At 47.2% G+C, this 24,546-nt stretch overlaps 1 protein-coding gene across 11 annotated transcripts in view; it reads right to left on the minus strand.

The window, feature by feature from the left end:
* LOC147452208 (intraflagellar transport protein 57-like) overlaps positions 1-24,546 on the minus strand; it is a 192,707-nt gene that overhangs the window by 128,928 nt on the left and 39,233 nt on the right. For all 11 annotated transcript variants that reach the window (XM_086517987.1, XM_086517988.1, XM_086517984.1 and 8 more), the window contains 3 exons: positions 7,068-7,129; positions 6,838-6,938; positions 6,673-6,727 (listed from right to left, as the gene is read on the minus strand). In XM_086517987.1, the coding sequence (XP_086374113.1) occupies positions 6,673-6,727; positions 6,838-6,938; positions 7,068-7,129 (218 nt within the window). The remainder of the gene's footprint in view (positions 1-6,672; positions 6,728-6,837; positions 6,939-7,067; positions 7,130-24,546) is intronic.

Raw genomic sequence — 24,546 nt, forward strand, 5'->3', positions numbered from 1 at the left:
CCCCCGCATTGCATGGGACACAGGATGTGCACCGCAAAAGACAAAAAAAAAAGCAAATTTCTGTCATCGAGCCTCATACGGGACACATTAAGAAATGGTTCGCTAAATGGAATGTAGAGGCATATGTGGACATGCTTATTGAGGAGGGCAAGGAGGGAGAACGCATGCTGAATTTTGAAATTGCATTACTAAATAGCCTCCACACCAAGTGGAAGACAACGCAACACCGCTCGAAATTTGAATACTATTGCAAGCATGTCAACACAAAGTATTGGGAAGGCTATATCACAAACACAATGGAAGCTCAGGCCCACATACGAACACCCATGCCCCACATGGCACGAAGAGCCATCTCTTTGATGCGCACAAGGTCACATATGCTCAAAATAGAAACAGAGGGCTGACTGAAAATTGATGCTTCTAAACGGATATGCACATCATGTACAATGCAAGCTCCCAAAGATGAAGCACATGTGACATTGGAATGCCCAGAATACGCTCACATCCGGGCTAACTTTCAACCACTTCTAAGCGGTTGCTCTACCTTTGCGGACCTATTATCCAAGACAGACCCCTCCCCTACAGCTCTCGGCACATACCTCACCCGCATACTTGAGCATCAAAAGACACTCATAGGAACACAAAAAGAGAATAACACACACCACACCATACACCCCCGTGAGGGGAGACTATGTATCACTTTGAGGTCCCATGGGTCATTTATGGCCCCCCGCGAACGTTAATACCAAATCAAATAAAATCAAATCTCTCTCTCTCTCTCTCTTTATGAGCCATTGTTCAAAGGACACCCTACCCTCCAAGAGGTCATGCACTCTCGAGATCAAAGCCAACTGGGGCGCAATGGCACAGGGATATACTTCTGCAGCCACCTACAGAGACCCAAGTGGTGGTTGGTGGGGGGGGGGACAAGGACAGTCACAACTTACAGATTTCTTTCAAAGAGCTACACCCCTTCCACTCCCAAACCCATCGAGGGGAGTGACCCTTCCAACACGCTGAGGCGAGCCGGGCCAGACGAAGCCCGCATGCTACCAAGTACCAAGCCCCACAGCTCTACTGTGGACAGATCGAGGAGATCCGGGCGGAGCACATCGAGCTAATGAGGAGAGACGAGCCCAGATGATGGCTCACCCAACCGCGTCCATTAGGGCGGCCCTTGCTCCCAACCCTCCCATGTACAACATTCTACATCCCCCCATTAGCACAGGATGGAGCTAGCTAGATTGATGCATTTGCATAGTTGTACTACCTTGAGTATATGGACATGCACAAATCCCTAGTACTAGAGCTCCACCCATCCCCATAGATCCGATCATCCACCAAACTTCCTTTTCTTTTACTATGTACCAGTTTAAACTGTTTTGTCTTTTCCGATAGACACAAGACATACACACATGTATATTTGATTTGTCTCACAGGCCGACTTCGGCCTCCCATAGACGTTAAAAAAAAAAAGCTCTCTCTCTCTCTCTCTCTCTCTCTCTCTCTCTCTCTCTCTCTCTCTCTCTCTCTCTCAGTATCTTTGTTCTAGTTCTTTTGTACCCAGACATGGTATTAGATTCACCATTTTGTAACAGATTAATCTCATAGGTCATTTTGGCCTTTTGAAGACGTTAATATAACATTTCATTTTGGGATAGTTTCCTACGACGTTAAAATCCTCTCTCTCTCTCTCTCTCTCTCTCTCTCTCTCTCTCTCTCTCTCTCTCTCTCTCTCTCTCTCTCTCTCTCTCTCTCTGCCCTGCCCCCTGCTCTGCCCGCGCACAATGCACCCCCCCGCCCATTGCTCACTCGCTACCCCCCCCCCCTCCCCCCCCCCCTGCCCCGGCTCGCGACGGCCAGGCCACCACCCCACCCACTGCTCACTGCCCCTTTCCCGCAACCCTCGCATAGAGAGAGAATGAGCTTTCTTTCCCAACGTAGAGAGAGAAAGAGGCGTTTTTAGGCGTAGAGAGAGAAAGAGGCATACAAGGGCTTGGAGAGTGGGCACTAAGAAAAGTGGGAGCAACGGAGAAACCTCGAAGGAAAGGGCACTCATTCTCCGCTTCCCCTCCATGGAAGCGAAGAAAGACTTCTTGAAGAAGAGACCAACTCTAAAGAAGACGGGCATCTTTCTTGGAGATGACCTTACCCTCTCGCAGATTGCTCATATGCAAGAAGTAATGCCGGAAATAAGAGCAACAAGGGAAAAGGGAAAGACTGCTTTTTACAGGGATGGAAAGGTGGTGATATTGGAGCAACGCCCCACATGACGGTGCGAGACCTATGGGACCACATTAAAGATGGCAACCTGGAATTGTAACAGGTCACTCCGTCTTGATGTAGGGGCCTTTGAGGATAGCTTCACGGGGAGAGACATCATTTTCTACTCTGAGACGCATCAAGCACCGGGACAATCCATGCCACAGGTGAGCGGATATAGATGGGAGACAGCCTGCAGACAGGAGACCAGATCGGAGCATCGAGGACGGGGCTCAGGAGGAGTGGCAGTTCTATTCAGGGAGGAACTGCAGCAAATGATATATATAGCACACAAGGATGAACAGGCTAGGTACATGTGGGTGAGGCTCAAGGCAGAGACGGGCAGATACCTCTACATTGCTATTTGTTACTTTCCTCCTAGTACGTCAGTACATGCATCACCTAGAGGACAATCCCCCTTTGCTATTTTGGATAATGAAATATGCGAGTTTTCCTAGGATGGTGACATTATCATACTAGGGGAATTCAATGCTAGGATTGCCCACCACCAGACAATATTTTATGATACTTCCGAAGAGATGCTCAGGGAGCTAGACGTCACAGAGATGGGTCTATCTAGACTATCACAAGATGACGAATACACTGAATATGGCAGATACTTGATAGATATGGAATCGCACACAGATTGACCATTGTGAATGGCCTACAAAGATTTTCGACAGCTGGAGGTTTTACTTGCTTTCCACACCGACATGGTGCCAGCACAGTGGATTATGTTATGGCCCAGCCAGGTCTCATTCCATTCTTCAGGATTTCATGGTGGGCACTAGGCCAATTGGAGTAGCAATTGATCATGCTATCGTGTCTTTCACCCTAACCTTTCAGTTCATCACAGCTCCATTAGGAGAGGTCCCCACACACACTCGGTATACCTTCATGAGAGAGACGGATTATGTATATATGGATGAGATATACAGGCAGCTATGCACCCAGGAGCCGGGACAGCCACTAGCTCACTCAGATATTGACAGAGACGCTCCATGATGCAGTATCAGAGGCATACCCCCACAGCCAGCCCACACCGAGACGATCTCGGAACATCCCCCAGAACAGTTGGTATGATGAGGAGTGCAGAGAGACGAGGATCAAACTACAGAGGGAAGTGCTCATGGGTATCACCACACATAGACAGTCACGGATTATCTTTCGCCGCCTAGTGCGACAGGGCCTATCTATCTCACCTAGAGCGGGATCTATATCAGCTATTTATAAGCCAGGACTCAGGCAAACCATGGAGGCTATTCCACGAGCATTCACAACCGCCCGCGGTCACCTCCACTAAGACATGGGGGGAATATGCCACATCTCTCTACACAGCATCAAGGCAACCACCCCTGCCGGACCCACTAGAGACATGCCCAAAGACATGCTCTTTCTTTATTGCCGAGAGGGTAAGGAAAGCGATTGACAGGATGAAGACAAGGAGACCGCATGATCATGACGGTCCAGTAGCAAAACACTTCATACATGCCAGGGATATGCTTGCAGAGCTCCTAGCTATGATGTTTAATCGAGCCATGTATGAAGGCTTCCCGGAGACCTCGAGTATGTCTACGATTGTGCCTATTTTCAAGTCAGGAGATCCCATGATTCCCGCGAATTATCGCATCATCATGATTGGCCACACATTAGCTAGGTTGTATGCATCCGTTCTTGAACAGGAGCTGAGTAGATGGGCAGAGCGAGAGGGAAATGGAGCACTTGGGCAAGCAGGTTTCAGGAGAGGTTTCTCCACTCTTAACCAGATTCTGACACTCAGAGCTATTATTGAGGAGGGTAGACACCATGGCAAGAGAATCTATTGTAGCTTTGTGGATTTCCGCAAAGCTTTTGACACAGTGCCGAGAGCCAGACTTATACACAGACTACAGGACATGGGTGTGCCTACAGAGCGGATATGGGGTATTCTGGCTCTATACACGACAGTGATGGACAGTGATGGGGCAGGTACGCACCACTGAGGGAATGTCTGACATGGTCCACTCCATTATTGGAGTAAAGCAGGGATGCCCACTATCCCCGACTCTTTTTGGGATGTATCTGGATGAGTTTTCAGACTATGTAGAGCGGGAGGGGGACAGGGGGGTTCAGCTAGCAGGGACATGGATTCCGCTGTTACTATATGCTGATGATATTGTGCTGATTTCAGACTCCCCAGAAGGGATGCAGCGTCATTTGGATGCTCTGCATACATTTGCTCGTGATAGTGGATTGTCGGTCAAGCTGGGGAAAACCAAGGTTATGGTGTTCAACACCACACCACACTGGGTCAGGAGGTCGGCTCCCATATTTATGTATCGCCAGGAGACTGTGGAGTACACAGAGGCATATACCTATCTTGGGGTAGTATTCGGTGGACCGGTGTTTTCACTAAGGAGAGCATCGGAGCCTAGACTGACGAGAGCATATACAGCGTTGGGAGGACTGGAGAGGATGTGTTCGCAGGTTCAGTTTCAGGAACCGCGAACAAAGCTTTGGCTCTTTGACACTCTAGTGACTCCAGCTATGGTCTATGGAGTTCAGGTATGGGGACCCTCAGTAGACCACCACGGGAGATCTCGCAACACAGATAGATGGAGATGTATGGAAAGGCCTCTGGTCTCTATGATCGCTCGGATGATTCGGGCTAAGGCCTCAGTACCACATGAGATTATCCGAGCCGAGCTAGCCGCCCCCCTCCCCCCCCCCCCTCGTGGTGCAGGCACTGACGAGATCAGTTTCCTTTATGCACGGTGTATGGGATCTCCCCAGAGACAGATACGCTCGGTTTGCCCTGGAGTCATCTCGGCAACTAGCTTTACAAGGCGATATAGCATGTTGATATGGACAAATGGCATCATGGTTCCAGTCGCATGGTCTCAACATGGATAGATTACCTCCGTTTCAATACTCCTTGGATGCACCCTCCTTGTCTCTCACACGGACAAAGATCACCAGGCTCATACATCAGGATCTGATTCAACTAAATACCAGGAGCACATGTATACATCTGACACGGGAGTTGGGCACGAACATGGCCTTCTACAGAGAGCATCTTCTCCAACTCACGGAGGACGGCTTTGTGACTAGGCAGCTTACATGGATACACACTTATCTCATGGGATAAGATGCGCTATTGGACAGATACGCACATCCTGACATCAGCTTCAGATCGAGACTAGCCGATTTCAAGGGGTGCCGGCAGGAGCCAGGATATGTCACCTATGTAACTTAGAGCCAGAGACAGAGCTGCACTACACCTGCCACTGCCCGACATACTATCAGATACACAAACGCTTCCACTGCCTGTCCACAGAAGGGTTCCAACCTTTTTCTAGAGTCATGAAATACAAGGATCAGAAGTGTCTCGGATTGTTCCTGCTAGAGCTGCGCAGACTTAGGCAGAGCTTGCTGAGGACATCAGGGGAAAGACAATCTCATAGACGAATCACAGAGTTCTTTACACCAGACATAGGAGAGCAAACGGAGCAGTCATTACAGCAGGTCTCAGAGCCTACTCATATTAGAGGTACACTGCTTGATAGAGCCACTGAACTTGGCAGATCCAGACGTCCACGACCTCGGGGGGTCTCCAACTACCGACGAAGGTTGCAACAGAAGATACAGATCACTCTAGCTCGACATGCAAGACGCCCAACCAGAATTCTGACCATGGAGGAGGTCGATGAGATCCGACAGCGACCAATGAGAGATTTCATCTGAACCCACAAACCCCCGGTCCCCCCCCCCCTTCCCTCCCCCTTATTTCCTTTCTCGTTAGTGTTTTAGTGTTAGTCCTTTGTAACTTGGTAACTCTGTAACTCTGTAATTTTCGTACTCAGACATGGTATCAGATTCACCAATTGTAACTTTTTGGTCTCATAGGTCATTTTGGCCTTTTGTAGACGTTAATATAACATTTCATTTCATTTCATCTCTCTCTCTCTCTCTCTCTCTCTCTCTCTCTCTCTCTCTCTCTCTCTCTCTTTTAGGAGAGCATATGCAGCCACCAAATCAATCACTAAAGCAACCCAGTCATCATGGTGATTTGCCCCTCTATGTCAAACATGATAGAATCCTCTAACAGCCTTCTACCTCAATAGAAAGAGACCATTGATGTGGTCATTTCCAGCTGCTAAGCAATAAACTGTGTCATTTTCAGCTTGTGTCTATGAGTAAAATCAACTATGAATGGTAGTGTAGTGTTTCTAACTTGAATATCTTCACTCTGATGCTTTCAAGATTATTGAAAAGAAAAAAAAATTGACAATACACCCTCCTGAAGAAGCAATGTTTCTTATTACAGCCCGTTTGAAAAGATGATATAATGAATGCAGGCACTCAAGCATAAAAAATGCAAACAAGACCATAGCTTGATTAGCTAATGCAAGTGTACAGGACTGTTTTTACCTCCTTGGCACTATCACCATGCAAGCTGAGGATCTCAACATCATCATCAGAAGACCTGGTTTTCAAGAGCAATTTGTAAATCATAGTTCTCCCAAAAGTCTTTTCGAAGGACCCAGATTCAGAATATAATAGCTATATGTTAGCAGATGTACTGTCGTTACTCACATTTCTCTGCTATAAATGGGCTGATAAAATTGAAACCTTTGAGCTTCCAATGCGAGATCTGTCAAACCATCTAGCACACTACAAACTGCATCACCAAAGCCCTGACCAAGCCGGAACACTGAAGGACTCAGGCATTGGCACAAAGGTACATTAAGAGAAAAAGAACAGAGAAATAAAAGTGGAGCAAAAATACTTCAAAAATCCAAAAGATTAGAAGGATGGTACCTTACCTGCTTCAACTTGCTTGCAGCCCAACTAGGCTGTGCAAAACCGAGCTCTTTTAGACGAAGCACTGTTTGAAAACGCAGAAAATCACGAGAAACATAAATACAGTGCCATACAGGGAGGGAAAAGGGTATGTTGACCAGAAAAGCCTCTTCTCATATAAGTGCAACCAATTAAGCTTCGAACACTTTAGAAAGAAACCAAAATACGCATTAGAAGCTATAAAACAAAAAAATTTGTTCAGAATCACACACATAAAATTTAATTCAGAATTCAGGAACTCTATTCTCTTCACATCATCCCTCGTCATCAAGCATAGCTCGGAACAAAACCTGACTAGTAGATATGACTGTGTGTGTGTAGCGCGGATAAGGTGTCGTGCTCTCTACAGTGGGTGCTCCTCAGTGCAATGTGCGCGACAATCTCACTCAAAACAGACTCAAAACATAGGAACAACAAATAACAACTGATCACACGGAGACACAACAGCAAAGCAGAACATATGACTCCACTATCTCAAAGAAGCGATACAGACTCTGGCGTGGCAGCACACTCAGCTCCAGCACAGGACTCATTGGTACAATGGGGTGTCGAGGCTCAGATGTGCAGGGATGGTGCAGAAGTGCTGTGTGTATAAACTCTCAACTCAAGACGACGACGTTGGACCATATATAAAGAAGATGATACCGATGACCCAACCGCTACTACTCATATGTACCACCATAAAGAGCCACCAACGGCTCATAAATGTCAGCCATCTAAGTCTATCCCCAAACTGAGTGGTGGTGACCCGGCCACGATGTCCACTAGACCACTGCCCGTATCCCTGCCACATGTCACTGTCCAGCCCAGAGAGTCCGTCCAGTGTGAACCAGACCAGACCAATTGTACTAACTGTGTGTCCTATGAAAGTGACTGGCAGTATTGACCAGCTTTCATTGTGCGATCTCGTGGGCTTTCGACTTTCAAGTATACTCCACTGACCTGACACTCGGAGACATACTCCAATGCAGAACCTTGCTTTTATACTAATCCTTCTACATCCATCTTTTTTGCCGGATGCGAAGTTTGTACTTATTCTTTTGTGAGATAACGTGGAACTTTAGAAATTAGTGGCTAAAAGCAATGCCAAAGATTAACAAGCAGTCGGTATTGCGAAGTTTGTACTTATTCTTTTGTGAGATAACGTGGAACTTTAGAAATTAGTGGCTAAAAGCAATGCCAAAGATTAACAAGCAGTCGGTATTTCCTCTTCTCGAGGAGTGTTAAGCAGAAAATAACTTCAAAATGTAGCTCAGAGATGCTTGGGAACAGGACTCGTCCGGTACGCCGTTTTGGAACGTTTGGGCTGTGTTCCCCCCGTTCTCTGTTACAGTGGAAAATGCAGCTCAAAGATGCTTCGTGCGAATTATTGTGGGGGCGAGGGCTAGTGAGGGGGGGCGATGGGGTGTGAGGGGGAGGGTAGGGGCGAGGGCTGGCGAGAGGGGGGCGAGGGATGGTGAGGGGGGGACTAGGAGCGAATACGGAGGGAGAAGATAGGGGCGAGGGTGAGTTAGGAGGGCGAGAGCTGTATAGAGGGGCGAGGAGGGGTGGGTAGGGGGAAAGGGGCGAGGGCTGGTGGGGGGGGGGGGGGGGGGGGGGGGGGGGGGGGGGGGGGGGGGGGGGGGGGGGGGGGGGGGGGGGGGGGGGGGGGGGGGAGGGTGGGCACGAGAGGTAAGTAGGGGGTGTGAGGGGGGGCGAGGAGGGGGGGGTGGGTGGGGGGGTGAGTAGGGGGACGAGGGCTAGGTAGGGGGGCGAGGGAGAGAAAGGGGGTAGGAAGTTGTAAGGTTGAGCAGGGGGTAGGGTCTACGGGGTTTGGTGACACGGTGGGCGCACATGCACAAATGGCCTTCCCATTCAAAGCTGGATTTTGTGGTGGTCTGATTCTTGACAGAAAGTCCTCAGAGCAGTATACTATTTGGTCTTCCCACTGGTTTTAAACCAGCCTTGTTTAAAATCTATATTGCTTGATGCGTCTGTAACCTTGAATGAGGCTAACCTTATCTTGTGAGAACATAGCAATTTGCTCTACATCTTGGTTAACAACATGGAGTGGGTACAAGAGTCGTAGAAGTAGAAGTGTGTTCCTTTTACGGGGTCTTGAGATGGTACTGCTAAAGAATGCCCTATAGGTGAAGAGATTGTTGCGTCAAGGGTCAGAGAGACATCATGAGCAGGGAGCTCATCAAGTTGAAGCTCTCTGAAGGGGAGTTCGTTAGACACAGAGGAGAGCTTATTCTTGGTCGGAAAAGCAGACACCATTGGGGCTGATGTTTGAGGGGGGGTGAACTCTTGTAAAGGAGATTTCTTCCCGCTTCTATGATTCTTCATAGGCTCACCAAATTCATTGGCTTCCCCCAAGGGCACGTCCGAAGTAGCTTCTATGACCTTCAACCTTTGAGCTGGCTCAAGTAGCTCATTAGGTTTCGTTACTGTGGAAACATTGCAAGAGAGTGTACCTTCAGGCAAAGAGTGAATAGAGACTCCATAACAAGGCATAGATTTGGTAGCATCCAACCATTCCAACAGATCCTCGTCTAACCGGTCAGGTGGAGTAGGCTGTTCCAATTCAAGGCTAGTTGCTAGGGACAAAGAACTATGTTGCACGACAAGATCCATGCCTCCTCCTAGGCGAATGGGTTGCATCGAGGAGCCACGAGTATGTATCCACATGGCATCGTTTCCCCAATCATGAAGTGCTTTAGTGTGTCACAGCCATGGTCTACCGATGAGCAAGGGAAATCCGCCCTCCACTTGTGGAAGACGAACCACAACAAAATCCAAACTAAAAGTGAAATCTTGTATCTGCAGAGGCACCTTTTCCACTATGCCCACAGGGTATACTGTCCTCTGGTCGGCCAATGTTACAGTTAAGGGGGGAGGTTGAGTAGGCTGCAGGCCTAAAGCCATCATAGTGAACTCAGGCATCATATTGATGCTAGATCCACCATCCACAATTACTCCTGAAAATTGCCGACCCAAGACGGACACTGTCAGGAGAGGGCTTCTATAATCAATGAGGGGGGCAGCAGGATTGGATATCATATACGACTCGGATGGTTTCACTGGGAGGTGCCCGCCACTAGGACCGGCTCCGGGGTCACCACCACCACTCAGATTGGAGATAGACTTAGATGGAGATAGACTTAGATGGCTGACATTTATGAGCCGTTGGTGGCTCTTTATAGTGGTACATGTGAGTAGTAGCTGTTGGGTCAGGATTATCTTTTTCCTCATATATGGTCCAAGGTGGTGGTCTAGAGTAGCAAGTCTATACACAGCACATCTGCACCATCTCTGCACATCTAAGCCTCGACACCCCCATTGTACCCGTAAGTTCTAGGCTGGAGCCGAGTGTGCTGCCACGCCAGAGTCTGTATCGATTCTTTGAGATAGTCGAGTCACATGTTCTGGTCTGCTATTGTGTCTCTGTGGGATCGGTTGTTATCTATTGTTTCCTTTGTTTTCAGTCTGTTTTGAGTGAGATTGTCAAGCACATTGCATTGAGGAGCACCCACTGTAGAGAGCATGACACATAATCCGCGCTACAGGTGCTCTCATTTTTTGCATGCCCGGTGGGACCTCAACTAAAGTCTCACTCTCTGTTGAGGTACAAATCGAGGAGCTAGTTGGGTTTTACCTAGCCTCGCCTACTTGCCTCGCCCTCGTCCAACCAAGATCTCATCTTGGTCTAGTCCTTCCTCGCCCCTGGTCTAGTCCTTCCTCGTCCTGGTCCAGCCGGGTGGTCTAGTCACTTGCCGTGGTCTAGTCCTTCCTCGTCCCTGGTCTAGTCCTTCCTCGTCCCTGGTCCCATCCAGGTGATTTAGTCACTCGCCCTGGTCTAGTAGAGTCTAGACCTGTGTTCAACCAGTTAAAGATCTTCTTGCCCAAAGCTTGGTTGGGTTTGTGGTCACTGCATGACACATACAAGGCGGTCATTTGAGCGTCAAAGCGCACTACTGAGTCCTCTGAAGTACTACAACGGAAGACGTCAACCTTTGGTACCTAGTAAAAGTCCACCAACCTCATCACCCATACCTCCATCCAGTTCTACATCTTCCAGGTCACCTTCCCTAGTAAAGCTCTCTCTTATTTTGTTACAGTAAGTTATTGAGCAACAGGCTCCTGAGCAAGCGGCCATGGAGGCGTTGACCAAGTGTTTTGGCCAAGGTAAACATCAAGTTTCCTACTTTCAAGGGACTCTCCTCAGAAGATGCAGACAACCATGCAAGGAGGTTTGTATCTCTCTGTAGAGGTCGTGGTCTTAATAGGGAATATGCATATTTGGTACTCTTTCCATCTACCTTGGATGGCTTTGCAGACAAGTGGTACAGCCAGTTCGTAGAGAACCATTTTGCAACTTGGGCAGCTTTAAGACAATAGTTCTGTGCAGCATTCAAGCCAGGTGACTACCAGGAAAAGGTTTTGGATGAGTTGGCCAACATGGTGCTCCAACCAAAGGAGACTTTTATAGAAGTCATGACTAAAACCAAGTCTTTGGTCGCCAAGCTTCCTCAACCACCAGGTGAGTTCATGGTCAAGAAATGGGTAAAGAAGGCGCTTCCAAAGACTTCTTAGCAAAAACTCAGAGAGGATCTCCGACCTGATGCCACCTTGGAGGAGTTTGTTGCGGCTGCTACTAGGATAGAGGGGGCAAGGAAGCTGTTTACCAACTCTTCTCAGGTAGAGACTGCCTCTCTACTCTTGGAGAGTCCGTCTGACTCTTTGACTTGCTTACGTAGGGAACTTGAAGCCTCTTCAAGAGGAGAAATCAATCTCTCTTAGACAGGAGAAGTCCCCCACATCATGAGGCTTTGGATCGAATCAAGAGAGAGCTAGAAGAGCTTCGGTCTCAGCAGGAGACTAAACCTATGGTATGGTGCAGCTTGTGTCGCTCTCCAGGACACCCTCCCGGCTGAGAACCCAAGTCAAAGCCAAAATGAGTTTACCTTTCCCAAGCTCAATTTGATAGAATTAGCACCACTCCTCAACCACCCCCTTCCGCCCATGTGGTTACCACTCAAGAGAAGTTGCAGTTGGTAGAGGAGCCAGCGGTCGTCCTCACCCGGGCCCAGAGAGCCGCTCTCGGTCTTAGTAGTCCAACACGTTCAACTCCCCACCACATTCTTTCAACAATAGATACTCTACCTTCAGCTGGCGCCAAGCCCTCACTCAGTGACAAGCAAGAATCCAAATCTTTGCTCTCCGATATTGATGAAGCCTTCTTGGAAGCAGTGACTAATCTACAGCAGATCAAGGTACCAGAAAAGCCACTGGAACAAAAAGAAAAGCCTACAGTAAAGACAATATTGAAGAACACTTTTCAACAAGTGTCACTCTATGACATGATGCGGCTAGATGCGAGTTTTCGAAGCGACACCCTTACAGTTATTCAATCACTTTACCCCGGAGCATGTCCTAGTGGCGGGAGGCTCCTACTCGAACTAACCCCATGCCATCAACCTCGGCTGGAAGATCTTATTGGTACCCTCATAACAGCTACGACAGTGGCTGCAAAAGTGATACATATACCATCAATTCGGGTTTTGGTTCATCATCCCCATGCCCTGCCAAAGGAGATGCTTCTCCCCAAGGTTGGTATTGATTGGATCAGACGGAGAGTTGAGTACTCAGGGTTGCCTAACCACTGTTCAATTTACCGTCAGATGGCCTTGCAAAGGCTTGTCCTCGATCGAAGGCCCCGCCCAACATGCCAGACCAAGGCTGAGAGACATCATCATCAAGGTCAGCAGCAACAAGAGACTCCAGCGTCAATGCTTTGATAGTGAGAATTTAATCAGCTATGGAGCACAAGGGCGTTGGGAGGACTTCAACGCTCTTGAGGACCCATCTGCAAGGTGGGATATAGTCACACTACCGTCTCAGACAATGGGCTTCTCTCACTTTGATAGGCACTTAGGCCTTGTCAATCTCTTGCGTCTTGATCGATTCTATTTTGGCAACTTCCTAGGGTCTAGACGTGGCTCCACGACTAGGCTCCTCCTTTTCAAACCATGCACCACTGCCTCTAGTTATTGAGGAGGGAGAGGGGGACGTGAGCGAGGTACTTCAAATCCCTAAGAGTGTGCTCTTGGATGAGAGTTTTCTAGGGATTGTGGAGGAGATTTGGTGGGATGCTATAAGGAATGTTGGAGATGCAGCTCAGAGCGCAAAACCACAAGGATTGCAGAACTCAGCAGAGCCTTGCTGCCCATGCATAGTTGGTGGAGGTCAAGCAGTACGAACAACGTTTGAGGTGGGGTTGGGCCTCCCTTCAGAGGATGCTTGGGGAGACAACCAGATAATGATTGGGTCGAGACTCATCTTGACTAGGCGAGACGAGAGTTGAGAAAGCTTGAAGAGAGGAGGAATGATTTCACCATTCAAAGGCAAACCTCACAGTGGACGTAGGTTGGGGATAGAGTTTCTTGCAAGTTTTTTGAGATCATTGTACCTGGGCACTCTCGCATGGGGTTTGTCAGCTTCACAGCCAAGATGGCTCATTAGCGTAGGAGCTGCATGAGATCAGAGATTGGCATCGCTTTCTAAAGAGAGTATTTATCTGCAAAGGAGCCTACAATGTGGATGGATACTTCAAAAGCAAAGGTCATGTGCGATGGCATGTATCAATGACATGTGAACAAGGGCATTGTCGTGCTACTGTTTCTCTGGAGAGGATGGCCTCACCCTACTTTCTTCTTGAGATGGCCTGGTTTATGCAACGGGTTGCATTTTTTTGTCAGTGTCATGAATGTACTTTGCAAAGTTCACCTGCTTTCTTGAAACTGTGTTCAATTGATGTCTGATGGTGTTGGCCATAGCATGGTTCGGTGTGGACACTGTGTTGGCCTTATCTTTGCAAAGTTTAAGTGTTGGTGGTACAGTCTGAGTGGGAATTCCAATTCCGGTTTTGCGAGATCTCCAAATGTGACTACAAGTCCCATCTTGATAAAGGAATATGCACTAGATCTTTCTATGTTGGACACAGGTGTGATGCCACAACGCTTGTTGGAGAGTTTGATTTATCTCATCCCCAAGGAGAGTTGTTCTTTAGATGAAGCAGTCAAGGCCCATTATGATCCTCAACTCAGCCTACAAAATTCTTGCGACGGCTCTGAGTTTTGAGGGCCCAACCACTTCTCGAGGATCTTATTCATGATTCACAAACAGGTCTGTCAAGGAACACGGTATCCTTGTTCACGGCATATGATGTGTTTAACGCAAATAATATGGTTCTTTCTTTTCCTATGGTTTTTTAAAATGACGTTGGATGATGTCACCAGGAGGTGTATTTTTCTTGTTGCCTTCTTAAATGTGCACTACATATTTTTATTTATTTTATTTTTACCTGCTTTCCACGAAACCCTTGAAAAGGTGCAAGTGGACATTGCATGGCCAGTGTGAAACGGCTGCGGCCGAACAGGTTTCTCACATCGGAAATCTAGGTCGGTCGGTCAAGGACTAGTCAGCCAGTTAGCACTAAATTCTGATGAGTATGGAAGCCTGTGTACGCCATAAGAGAATTTGGGCCACTCGGCAAGTCACTTACAACTTTATAAGTTGGAGGGAACTAGGGAATTAAACCAAAGGGGCAAACTGGACACTTGGCAGTAGGAGAGCAACCTGCACGTCAACACTCGGTCCATCCGAGCTGAGCGCGCCCAAGAGTGAGAGAGGAGGTAGATTTTGTTCATTGTGCATTTACAGAGTGTGTGTGAGTAGTGGGTGTAGGTTCACAGCTTTAATGGAAAGCTTGCCTTCTCCCTTGTCTCATGTAGCGCGATTATTTTCTCTCGTGCATCTCTCTCTTCCCTTTGCACATATGGTAATGCCCCGTTAGTTGGGCTTCTCAATTGACTATGTACAGTTATGGGGGTTTTATGAGCGTTTGCCAAGGCAAGAGCCTTCTCAACAAGAATCGGATTAGCTAATTGCTAATCCCTCACAGGTACCACACTTCCATTGCAAATTTGGAGAGTTTTCTCGTTTGAAAACTCGTCCAAATCACAAGGGGACTGTCCCATTGCGTGTGGGAGCCCTGGGACATGCGTAAACGTGTTTGTTTCCGCTAAAAACGATCCAAAACAGAGAATTACAGCATGTTGTGTTTTTCTACAGGTTTAGGGTTTCGCACCTAAACTGCAAGAGAACGCCAATGGAACCTTGGGAAGGCCTTGGCATGCTTAGACAGGGCTTTGGACACCTGGCAGTGGCTAAATAGGGATTTATAGCGCACTGAAATTCTGTTACAGCTCACCAGAAAGCTCTAAATTGCCGGGGAATCCACCCTGGACAGGTCCTTTCGACCGACAGGGGATTTGGCGTCGTTATGCTGACGAAATTGGGTCAAAACCTGCAATTTCAGCCCTCGCCAGGTTTGGACATCTTTGTGAGACTTTGATCTACAAGTTCGGATCATTTGTTCTTTATTGAATAAAGAAATACTGAAAGGGACACCCGTCTTTGGGGCCTACAAGGTGTCGGTCTTCGTGTGCGCAGTGGCATTCTAGTCATTGGACGCATTTGTGTTATCTTTCTTCTCAATGCTCTGTGTAAAGTTAACACGTAATTGAATTAGTACCGCCCTCTACTGTGTACAGGACTGCTATATAGTTCCATCGACGGGATAGTCCCTTTTTCTTCAAAAGGTGTAGCTTTACTTTTTACTTTTTTGGGCTAGAGCCGGCAAGCCAGCAAGGAATTGCCTTTGCTTCGCGTGCACGCAAACGAGTCAAAGACAAATTACCTTGCGGACTTGCCGACAAAGGGAAAAGCGCTTCCATGCCGTATCGTGGCATGTCAACGGGGAATGGAAGCAAGTTTCCCCCTCGGGGGAGTAAAAAGTCTTTTCATGCCATGTTAGTCAGTCCATGTTCCCTTGTTAGTCACGCCACCCGAGGGTAACAACGGGAAATCACCAAACGAATTCAGTGATGCATTTAAGGACCAAGGCTGAGAGAGAGGGACAAACCCTTGTAACTCACAGACCGTACTGAATCTTGCCCAGGTACTCCAGGATTTTCGCCTGGTAGAAAAAGGCCCCCGTCCAGCGGATGTCCGATAGGACTGCCATACCCAAGGTGGGCGTCGGCTCAAAGGAGGCATCCCGATCCGGCCAACCATGGTCACCAAGGCCCGCTCGGAAAGCCCCAGGACCATGTTAGGCGAGACCGCACCGTACGCAATAACTACAAGCCCTACGAGCTTTCAACACCCTCACGGGCCAGAGCATTGTAGTACCGCGGTACGGCCCCGCAGAGGAATGCTGCAACGTTATCCGCATAGGCACTCCTCAGCTGCGGTCCACGACAACCATTATGGGCCCCACGGGGGACAACCCATCCTGGCAATCGCTTTCCGCTAATCTCCCCTCCCAGGAGTAACACTTCGGTATCTTCACCGCTCGGATTGTTTAACAGCCGTCTAGCATGTTCCAAACAGGGTCGTATTGAGCTTCTGAGATTGTCCAGTTCAGGGCACTGTACCAACAAGTGCGTAAGTGACCTTGAACCTTCTTCCATTCCGCATAACGGGCAAGTCCTCGACTGTGCCCGTTCAATCTTATCCTTAAGCCTTAAGCCATCCACTCTTGCTAGTAACAAGACTTTCTCCTCCATCCCACCGGGGTTCTTCCCAATGCTCTGCCTATAGAGGTATCCACGCGTGTCCTCATACTTCCTCTCGATATAAGGATCAAGGGAGACACATTGATGTGAGTGTTCCCAGAGCTTCCAGCTCTCCTGTCTTGCGGTTTCAACAGAAGCGCCGTTGATATACCTCTGCCCCCAAAACTTTGTCCTTTTACACCAGGTCCACTTCTTGAATTGGTTCCATTCTGGTATATTGTTAACCAAATCTGCAATCCAAGTCTTTAGACCTGCGTACTTGGTAAAAGCTCGTACCCTCTGACCTGCATAGTAAGCTGGTACGGGGGGGAGCCCTAACTCCCGGTGAAGAGTTGCTGCTGCCACAGAACTCGACTTCGCGGCCTTACCGACTACCCACCTCATTCCAGTTGCTATAAGCGTCTCTAATGGGTTCAACTTCCTCATGTCATGTGAGCCCATAATCTCCGCTCCATAAGTCGCCACTGGGAAGACGCACGCCTTGAGAAAGGCCAACCTTGACCACATCGGAATTTTCTTAGAGCATAGAAGATGTTTATGGGCATATAAAGACTTACGTGCACTTTCAATCCTATCCTTAAGGATAGTATCGATCGAGACTTCGCTGTCTATTAAGATGCCCAAGTACCTATACTCCGAAGCTACCTGAATCTCCTCAGGTCCGATGTGGGGTTTGAAGGCAATAAGTTCCTCAAGGTCCCCGTTGAACACGGTCGCCTGGCATTTCTTTATGCCGAACTTCATCCCCCACTTCTTCGCCCAACTATGCAATCTATCTAAACTAGCCTGCAACTCCTCCTTAGACTCCGCAAATAAAACTAAATCATCTGCAAAAAGCAGGCCCTGGATCTTCAGGAGTAGGCCTGGAATAGCCACCCCAAGGTCAGTCGCACTCTCATCCAAGATGTCATTAATGAATATATTAAAGAGAGTAGGCGACGCGGGACACCCTTGACGCACGCCACGGGCGATTTGGACCTCCTCACTCAACTTCGCTCCCACCCGCACTCTGACCTTGGAAGATTGGTACAAGGCTCGAAAGAAATTCAAGCAACGACCTCCAATCCCTATGGCTTCCATCTTTAAAAAGAGCGCCTCGTGTGGCACTGTATCGTATGTCTTTTCAAAGTCAATATATGCCGCAAACGTCGGTTTCTTAACAACCTTTCGTCTGAGCACAATCTCTTTCAAGGCAATCACTTGTGCCACACATTCCTCCTGAGTCCGAAATCCGGCTTGACCACGCATGAAGAAGTTTCTTTCCTCAAGTTTCACTGAGATCCTATTGATCACGAGTGAGGTCAAGAGCTTCAGAGAGATTGGAATAAGAGAAATCCCTCTGTAGTTGTCCGGATTAGAAAGATCACCCTTCTTCGGGATATACACCACTACCGAGGTAGATGATGCCTCCGGCAACTTCCCTGAATCAAACCAAGTACATAGCAGTTTGAAGACTGCTCTTCCCATGTCTGTATTTGGTTTAAATCGATCCGATCTAGTTCCCTTGTCTTGCATAAGGATCTTGAAAAATTCAGGGGGAATGCCATCTATCCCAGCTGCTTTATGCCGCTTGATCTTGCGGCATACCTCTCGAACTTCAGTCCATCTAATAGAGTCATTGATGTCCTCTATTCTAGGCCAAAGTCGCACAGCATGGTTTTGCCAGTGTTCTGGGTCCTTGCTGTGCCCGGAGGGATCGACGAAGACGCGAGAAGCATGATCCTTCCAAATATCTCGGATCTTCTCTTCGTCCGCCTGCAGCTCGCCGTTCTGGTCTCTTAGGGGTTGAGCGGGCCCTCCTTTTCTGCTCCCCCCTAGAACGGCTTTCATATGCTTCCACCAAGCATACCATTCCTTGCGTCTTGCCAACTCGACGCTCTTGAGCATGAATCGTTTGAGAGCCTCTCTCTCGCTTCTCTTCGTTTCAGCTCGCGCCTCTTTTCGGCATTCAACAAACTTCCTCCACGCCCTATCTTCACTAGAGGAATCACTCTCTGCATCCCGCAAAGACTTCCAAGCTTCCCGTCTTCGGTTGATGGATCTCCGGGCTCTCGGGTCTAGCCTAAAGCCTCTATTAGGCCTCTTGGGGGGCCTTACGGAGAACGCATCAACATCTCGAGAGACTCTTTCAGCTGCCTCCTCAAAGCTCTTCGACTGACGGTTCACCGCCGCCTGCATGATTTCCCCCTCCTCCGCTGCTTTTGATAGGGAATCCCAGAAGTTGTGGTGTAAAAAGAGTTGAGCCGCTGGCTCAATTCTAGTCGCATCAATGGAGGGGGGGGGTGGTGGGGGAGGCTCCGCACACACCGCATCACACACCAACTTCACCTTAACAGGCCAGTGGTCCGAAACATCCACCGATCAAAAGGTGTAGCCTAGATTGTTGTGGGTGAAAGCAACATAGAGCTTGTCGTTATGGCAGAGAAGAGAGATCATATTCTTGAAGAGGGATCTTCCTCACATGGCACAGAGAAAGTCCCTTCAACTCTTCAAGAAGAGGTCAAGTTGTTCAGAGGTTAATTGCGTAGCTGCATGTAAATGTTTCAGCGGTTGGCTAACAACCCAACGATGCAGACGTTCTTACAAGCTCCTGCACAGGAATTTCAAGCTCCAACACAGAGCATGACTAAGCCGTTGCAGGAAAAGGAGATTTCCAATGCACAAAGGACTCATGATGCTCGAGAGAAAGCCCACGTGATTGAGCAGCCAGCGGTGTCCATTAATCCCAAGCAATTTGCTTTGGCTGGTCAGCAACCGTTTGTGAATGGTCAAGGGAGTAATGAACAGGCTATGCGTCAGACCCTTCCCTTATCTACTTCATACCCTGGTTATTTTGGAGGTGGTTCACTGTTACAAGCTATGGTTGGACCTTCCACAGGTTATATGCCAGGGAATGTGTTCAGGACAATGCAAACAAGTATGGTTAACCCTATGTACAGAAACATGGGTGTCCAACCAAGTTTTCAGAGTGCCTATGGTCAATTAAGAGTGCCTGGAACACAATTTGGTATGGCTGGTTGCGTACTTGATCTTTGCAAAAAAAGAACCTGAAGTTGTATCTAATTTGTCTATCTTAGATAGAGGTAGGTCAACTTTTTTGAGTGGTTTCAGTGATTGTTTTTCGGACTCTTTGCCAGGGGAGTTCTTTCGTGAGAGACCTGAGGATCATACCAACGATCTTGTGCCAGGTTCTTGTAAACCGAATAGACAACCGTACACGGTTAGTGCAGCCCAGCAGAAAGAGATTATGAGTCGGGTCAATGAACGTTTAGAGAAGGGGTTGATTCAGCCCAATTCATCCCCTTTTTGTTCGCATGTACTCCTAGTGCAAAAGAAGGATGGTTCATGGCACATGTGCATTGACTACCGTGCTTTGAATAAGAATACCATCAAGAACAGGTTTCCCATACCGAGGATAGATGACATTCTTGATCGGCTTGAGGGAGCATCATTGTTTCAAAGGATAGACCTAAAGAGTGGGTACCACCAGATAGGCATTCGGCAAGAAGATTTCCATAAGACTGTGTTTAGGACACCATTTGGTCTCTATGAGTTCCTAGTCATGCCATTCGGTCTCACAAATGCTCCTACCACGTTCAATAGAATGATGGACAGAATATTTAGACCACATAGAAACTTTGTGGGTACCTTTTTTGATGACATGATTATCTACTCAAAGTCTAAAGAGGAGCATTGGGATCACTTGACCGCAGTTTTCAATGAGTTACGCAAGAACAGGCTACTCATTACTGCGAAGAAGAGTGAATTCTTTTTGGATGAGATTCACTTCCTTGGGCACATTGTTTCAAAGGATGGGGTACACATGGATCCCGCCAAAGTGGAAGCAGTTAGGTCATGGCCAAACTTGAAGTCCATACATGACATTCGAAGCTTTCTAGGCTTATGTTCCTACTACAGGAGGTTCATCCAAAATTTTGCTGAGATTGCTTCTCCACTCCATGCATTGCAAGGAAAAGGAGTTACTTTCAAGTGGACAACCAAGGAAATTTTAGCCTTCAAACACTTAAAAGAAAAGCTGACTTCAGATCCGGTAATCATTTTGCCAGATCTTTCGAAACCTTTTGTGGTTCAATGTGATGCATGTGGCCACAGTCTTGGTATAGTTCTAATGCAGAATGGCCCAGTAGTCGCATATGAGAGTAGAATTCTTTTGAAGACTGAAAGGAACTTGCAAGTTTAGGAGAAGGAATTGTTGGAAGTATTACGTTCTCACTTGTTGGAAACACTATCTGCTAGGGGCTGATTTTGTTGTCCAAACAAATCATCAAACCTTGCGATATTTTCTCACACAAACAAAGTTGTCTGAGAAACACATGCGATGGGAAAACATCTTGTCAATGTTCCATTTTCAAATCGTGCATGTGCAAGGGAAATAGAATGTGGTGCTTGATGCGTTGTCACAAAAGCCCCAAATTTCGGCAGTGTCAATTCCATACCATTGTGAACTAGACAAAATGAAGACACAAAATGCTAAAGATTCAAATTTTGCAAGGATTTAAGATCAGCTTGTTGATGGGCAACATCATGAGCATTATATGCTTAAGAATGACTTTCTCATGATGCATGAAATGTTATGCATTATTAAACAATTACAGCCAAAGGTCTTGATGGAAACCCATGCTCCACCATACGCTGGACATCGTGGAATTGATGCAGCAGTGAAAGGGGTTGAGGCATTCTTCTATTGGCCAGCTTTATGTCAATATATTGATATATTTGAAAGGTCATGCCTAGTATGTCAAAAACTCAAACTTGACAAGCAAAAGCAATCGGGATTGTTGCAGCCATTGCCAATCCCTCATAGGCCACGGGAAAGCATAGCCATGGACTTTATCTTTGATCTTCCAAGAATACAAACAGGCAATGATGGAATTTGGACTATCATTTGTAGGTTCAGTAAGCAAGCCTATTTCATTCCTGTTGCGAAGAAGATATGGTCAAGATATTCATGAGCAAAAACTTAAAGTATCACGGGATACCTTAGACAATTGTCAATGACAGAGATCCACGTATGACGAGTCTTTTCTAGGCATTGTTTGAGAACATGGGCACTACACTAAAGTTCTCATCTTCGTTTCATCCACAAATTGATGGACAGTCAAAAGAAGCACATTCTAATGTCCTAGATCTGCTCAAATGTTATGTGGCAAAGCACAAGGCAACTTGGGAAAACCATCTCTTATTGGTTGAATATGCTTACAATAACACTGTGCATACATCAATAGGTAAGCAACCATTCCAGATAGTGGAAGGAGGGAAGAAAGACCCACCCATTTTGCAAACTAAGCACAAGATATTTGAGGCAGACAGATATATGCAAGATATGGATGAAACGTAGAAGATAAAGATTGCTCTTGGGCTAAGCAAAAGAAAGTTCTTCATCGTCACCATCGCGAACGTGTATTTTCACCTAGTGATTGGGTACTTTTGCGCTTTGAAAACGCCAGGTTAAGGAAAAGGAAAGGCAAGGAACGTTTGTTTCCAAAGCTCAATATGCGATATTATGGTCCTTTCAGAATCCGGAAAAGATCAACGATGTAGCTTACAGGTTGAAGCAACCAGAAGCCTAGAAAATACATGATGCTTTTCATGTCAGCCTTCTAAGGCCCTTTGTTGGTGATGTGCCAGAGAATATGCTTGACGAGGAACAAACTGAAAAGAATTAATTGGATTTTTTCATGTTGCCTTCTTTGGAGATGTACTACATATTTTTATTTATTTTATTTTTACCCTATTTTCTCCAAAACCCTTGAAAAGGTGCAAGTGGACATTGCATAGCCATTGTGAAACGGCTGTGGCCGAGCAGGTTTCTCACATCGAGAGTCTAGGTCAGTCAGTCTTGGACTGGTTGGGCCAGTTAGCACTGAATCTAATGAGTATGGAAGCTTGTGTGCACCATAAGAGAACTTGGGCCACTCGGCAAGTCACTTACAGCTGGTGGGAACTAGGGAATTAAACCAAAGGGGCAAATTGGACACTTGGTAGTAGGAGAGCAACCTGCAGGTCAACACTAGTCCATCCAAGCTGGGGGGCGCCTTAAAGTGAGAGAGGAGGCTGATTTTGTTCATTGTGCATTTACAAAGTGTGTGAGTAGTGGGTGCAGGTTCACAGCTTTAATGGAAAGCTTGCCTTCTCCCTTGTCTCATGTAGCACGATGATTTGCTCTCGTGCATCTCTCTCCTCTTTGCACATATGGTAATGCCCCACTAGTTGGGCTTTTTGAGTTGACTATGTACAGTTCTGGGGGTTTTATGCGCGTTTGCCAAGGCAAGAGCCTTCTGAACAGGAACCGGATTAACTAATTGCTAATCCCCCACACATACACACAATTCTATCACGAAAGATTGCAAATTTGGAGAGTTTTCTCCCATGAAAACTCATCCAAATCACAGGGGGATTGTTCCATTACGTGCGGGAGTCCTTGGGACACGCGTAGACATGTTCGCTCCACTAAAAACGATCAAAGTGCAAGGAGCAGGATGTACTTGTCATGCAAGTTGACATTGAGAAGACTTTCGACACTATGCAGTGGGACTATATTGCAACTACAATGCATTGCCTTGGGTTTGGTCCTAAATTAGCCAATATAGTTTATTTCTTGTACGCTCGTAGTTTGTCTTCGAAGATCCTTCAAGGAGAGCTGACAGCATCTTGGCCTCTTGGCTGTTCGGTTAGACAAGGTTGTCCCCATAGTGCATTGTTATATACTATTGCCACTCATCCTTTGTTGATGCATCTTGACCATTTGACTTCTGCTCGTTGTCTACATGGGTTGCAATTACCGTCGGGTCACCACTTCATCGGGCAAGCTTATACTGACGATTCCTTGTTTACGCCTTGGAACTACAGAGTTAAATTTCATAAATCGAAGCTTCTGCCATTGAATTTCTGTGATTGGCATGACTTTTGTTGCTAGGAGATATCGTTTCTCGAATGTGATTGTCAACAGACATTTAAGGTATCCGATTGGATGGAATGTCACTCACTCTCAATAGGTGGATTGGGTTATGCAACGCTTGAATGTCAAATTGCATTATTGTAAGCTCTCCACATGGCCCTTACATGTTCGCTTCCAAATTATTCAAAGTATCATGTTGGCCTATGTTCGGTTCTATTTGCCATTGTTGCATTGGCCTCGACACTATCTCACCTCACTTATGGCATCCATTATGTCTCACTTGTGGCGTACTCGTGCTCAAAAAAAAAGGATTACGTTTGATGTCGATGGAGAAATTACGTTCTCCCAAGCGCTGTGGCGGTCTCAATCTGTTGGACCTACGGCGGCATGTTCTTGCTCGGAAAGCTATGTTGTTACCTACTCTTGTGCACCAAACTCGTCCGTGGGCTCTAATGCTTGCCGGCTTGTGTCCACATGTTGTTGCTTCCTCTTTTGGTCATTGGCAGCCATCTGCTTGGGAGGTCGCATTTGGTAAGATGGAAGGGCACGTTCCTGGATGCCCCCTCACCTCTAGTTTGATTTCTGCTTGGCAGGAGGTACAGTGCACTTATCTTGGCATGGTCGTCAGCACCAGGAGGGGAACTCGCTTCGATTGGAGAGTCTTCAGTGGAGTCGGGTCTTCTCTCTTTCTTTGGTAGACTGCTCCCCTTGCCAGGCATAATTTCTCTCGTCGTGGCATTCGACCAGTTGGTGATGTAGTTGATGAGGCGGGTTACACTTTCCAGTTTCCTCTTGCCGCTCGTCGTTTTGGACTGGGTATGCATTACCGTCAATTTTGGAGAGACATTCAACACATGTTGGCTGAGTTTTTGCATGTTCCACCTTTGCTTGTTGCGGATC

Source organism: Adiantum capillus-veneris, chromosome 8 (genome assembly GCF_014529385.1).
Source record: "Adiantum capillus-veneris isolate H3 chromosome 8, ASM1452938v2, whole genome shotgun sequence".
Lineage (NCBI taxonomy): Eukaryota > Viridiplantae > Streptophyta > Polypodiopsida > Polypodiales > Pteridaceae > Adiantum > Adiantum capillus-veneris.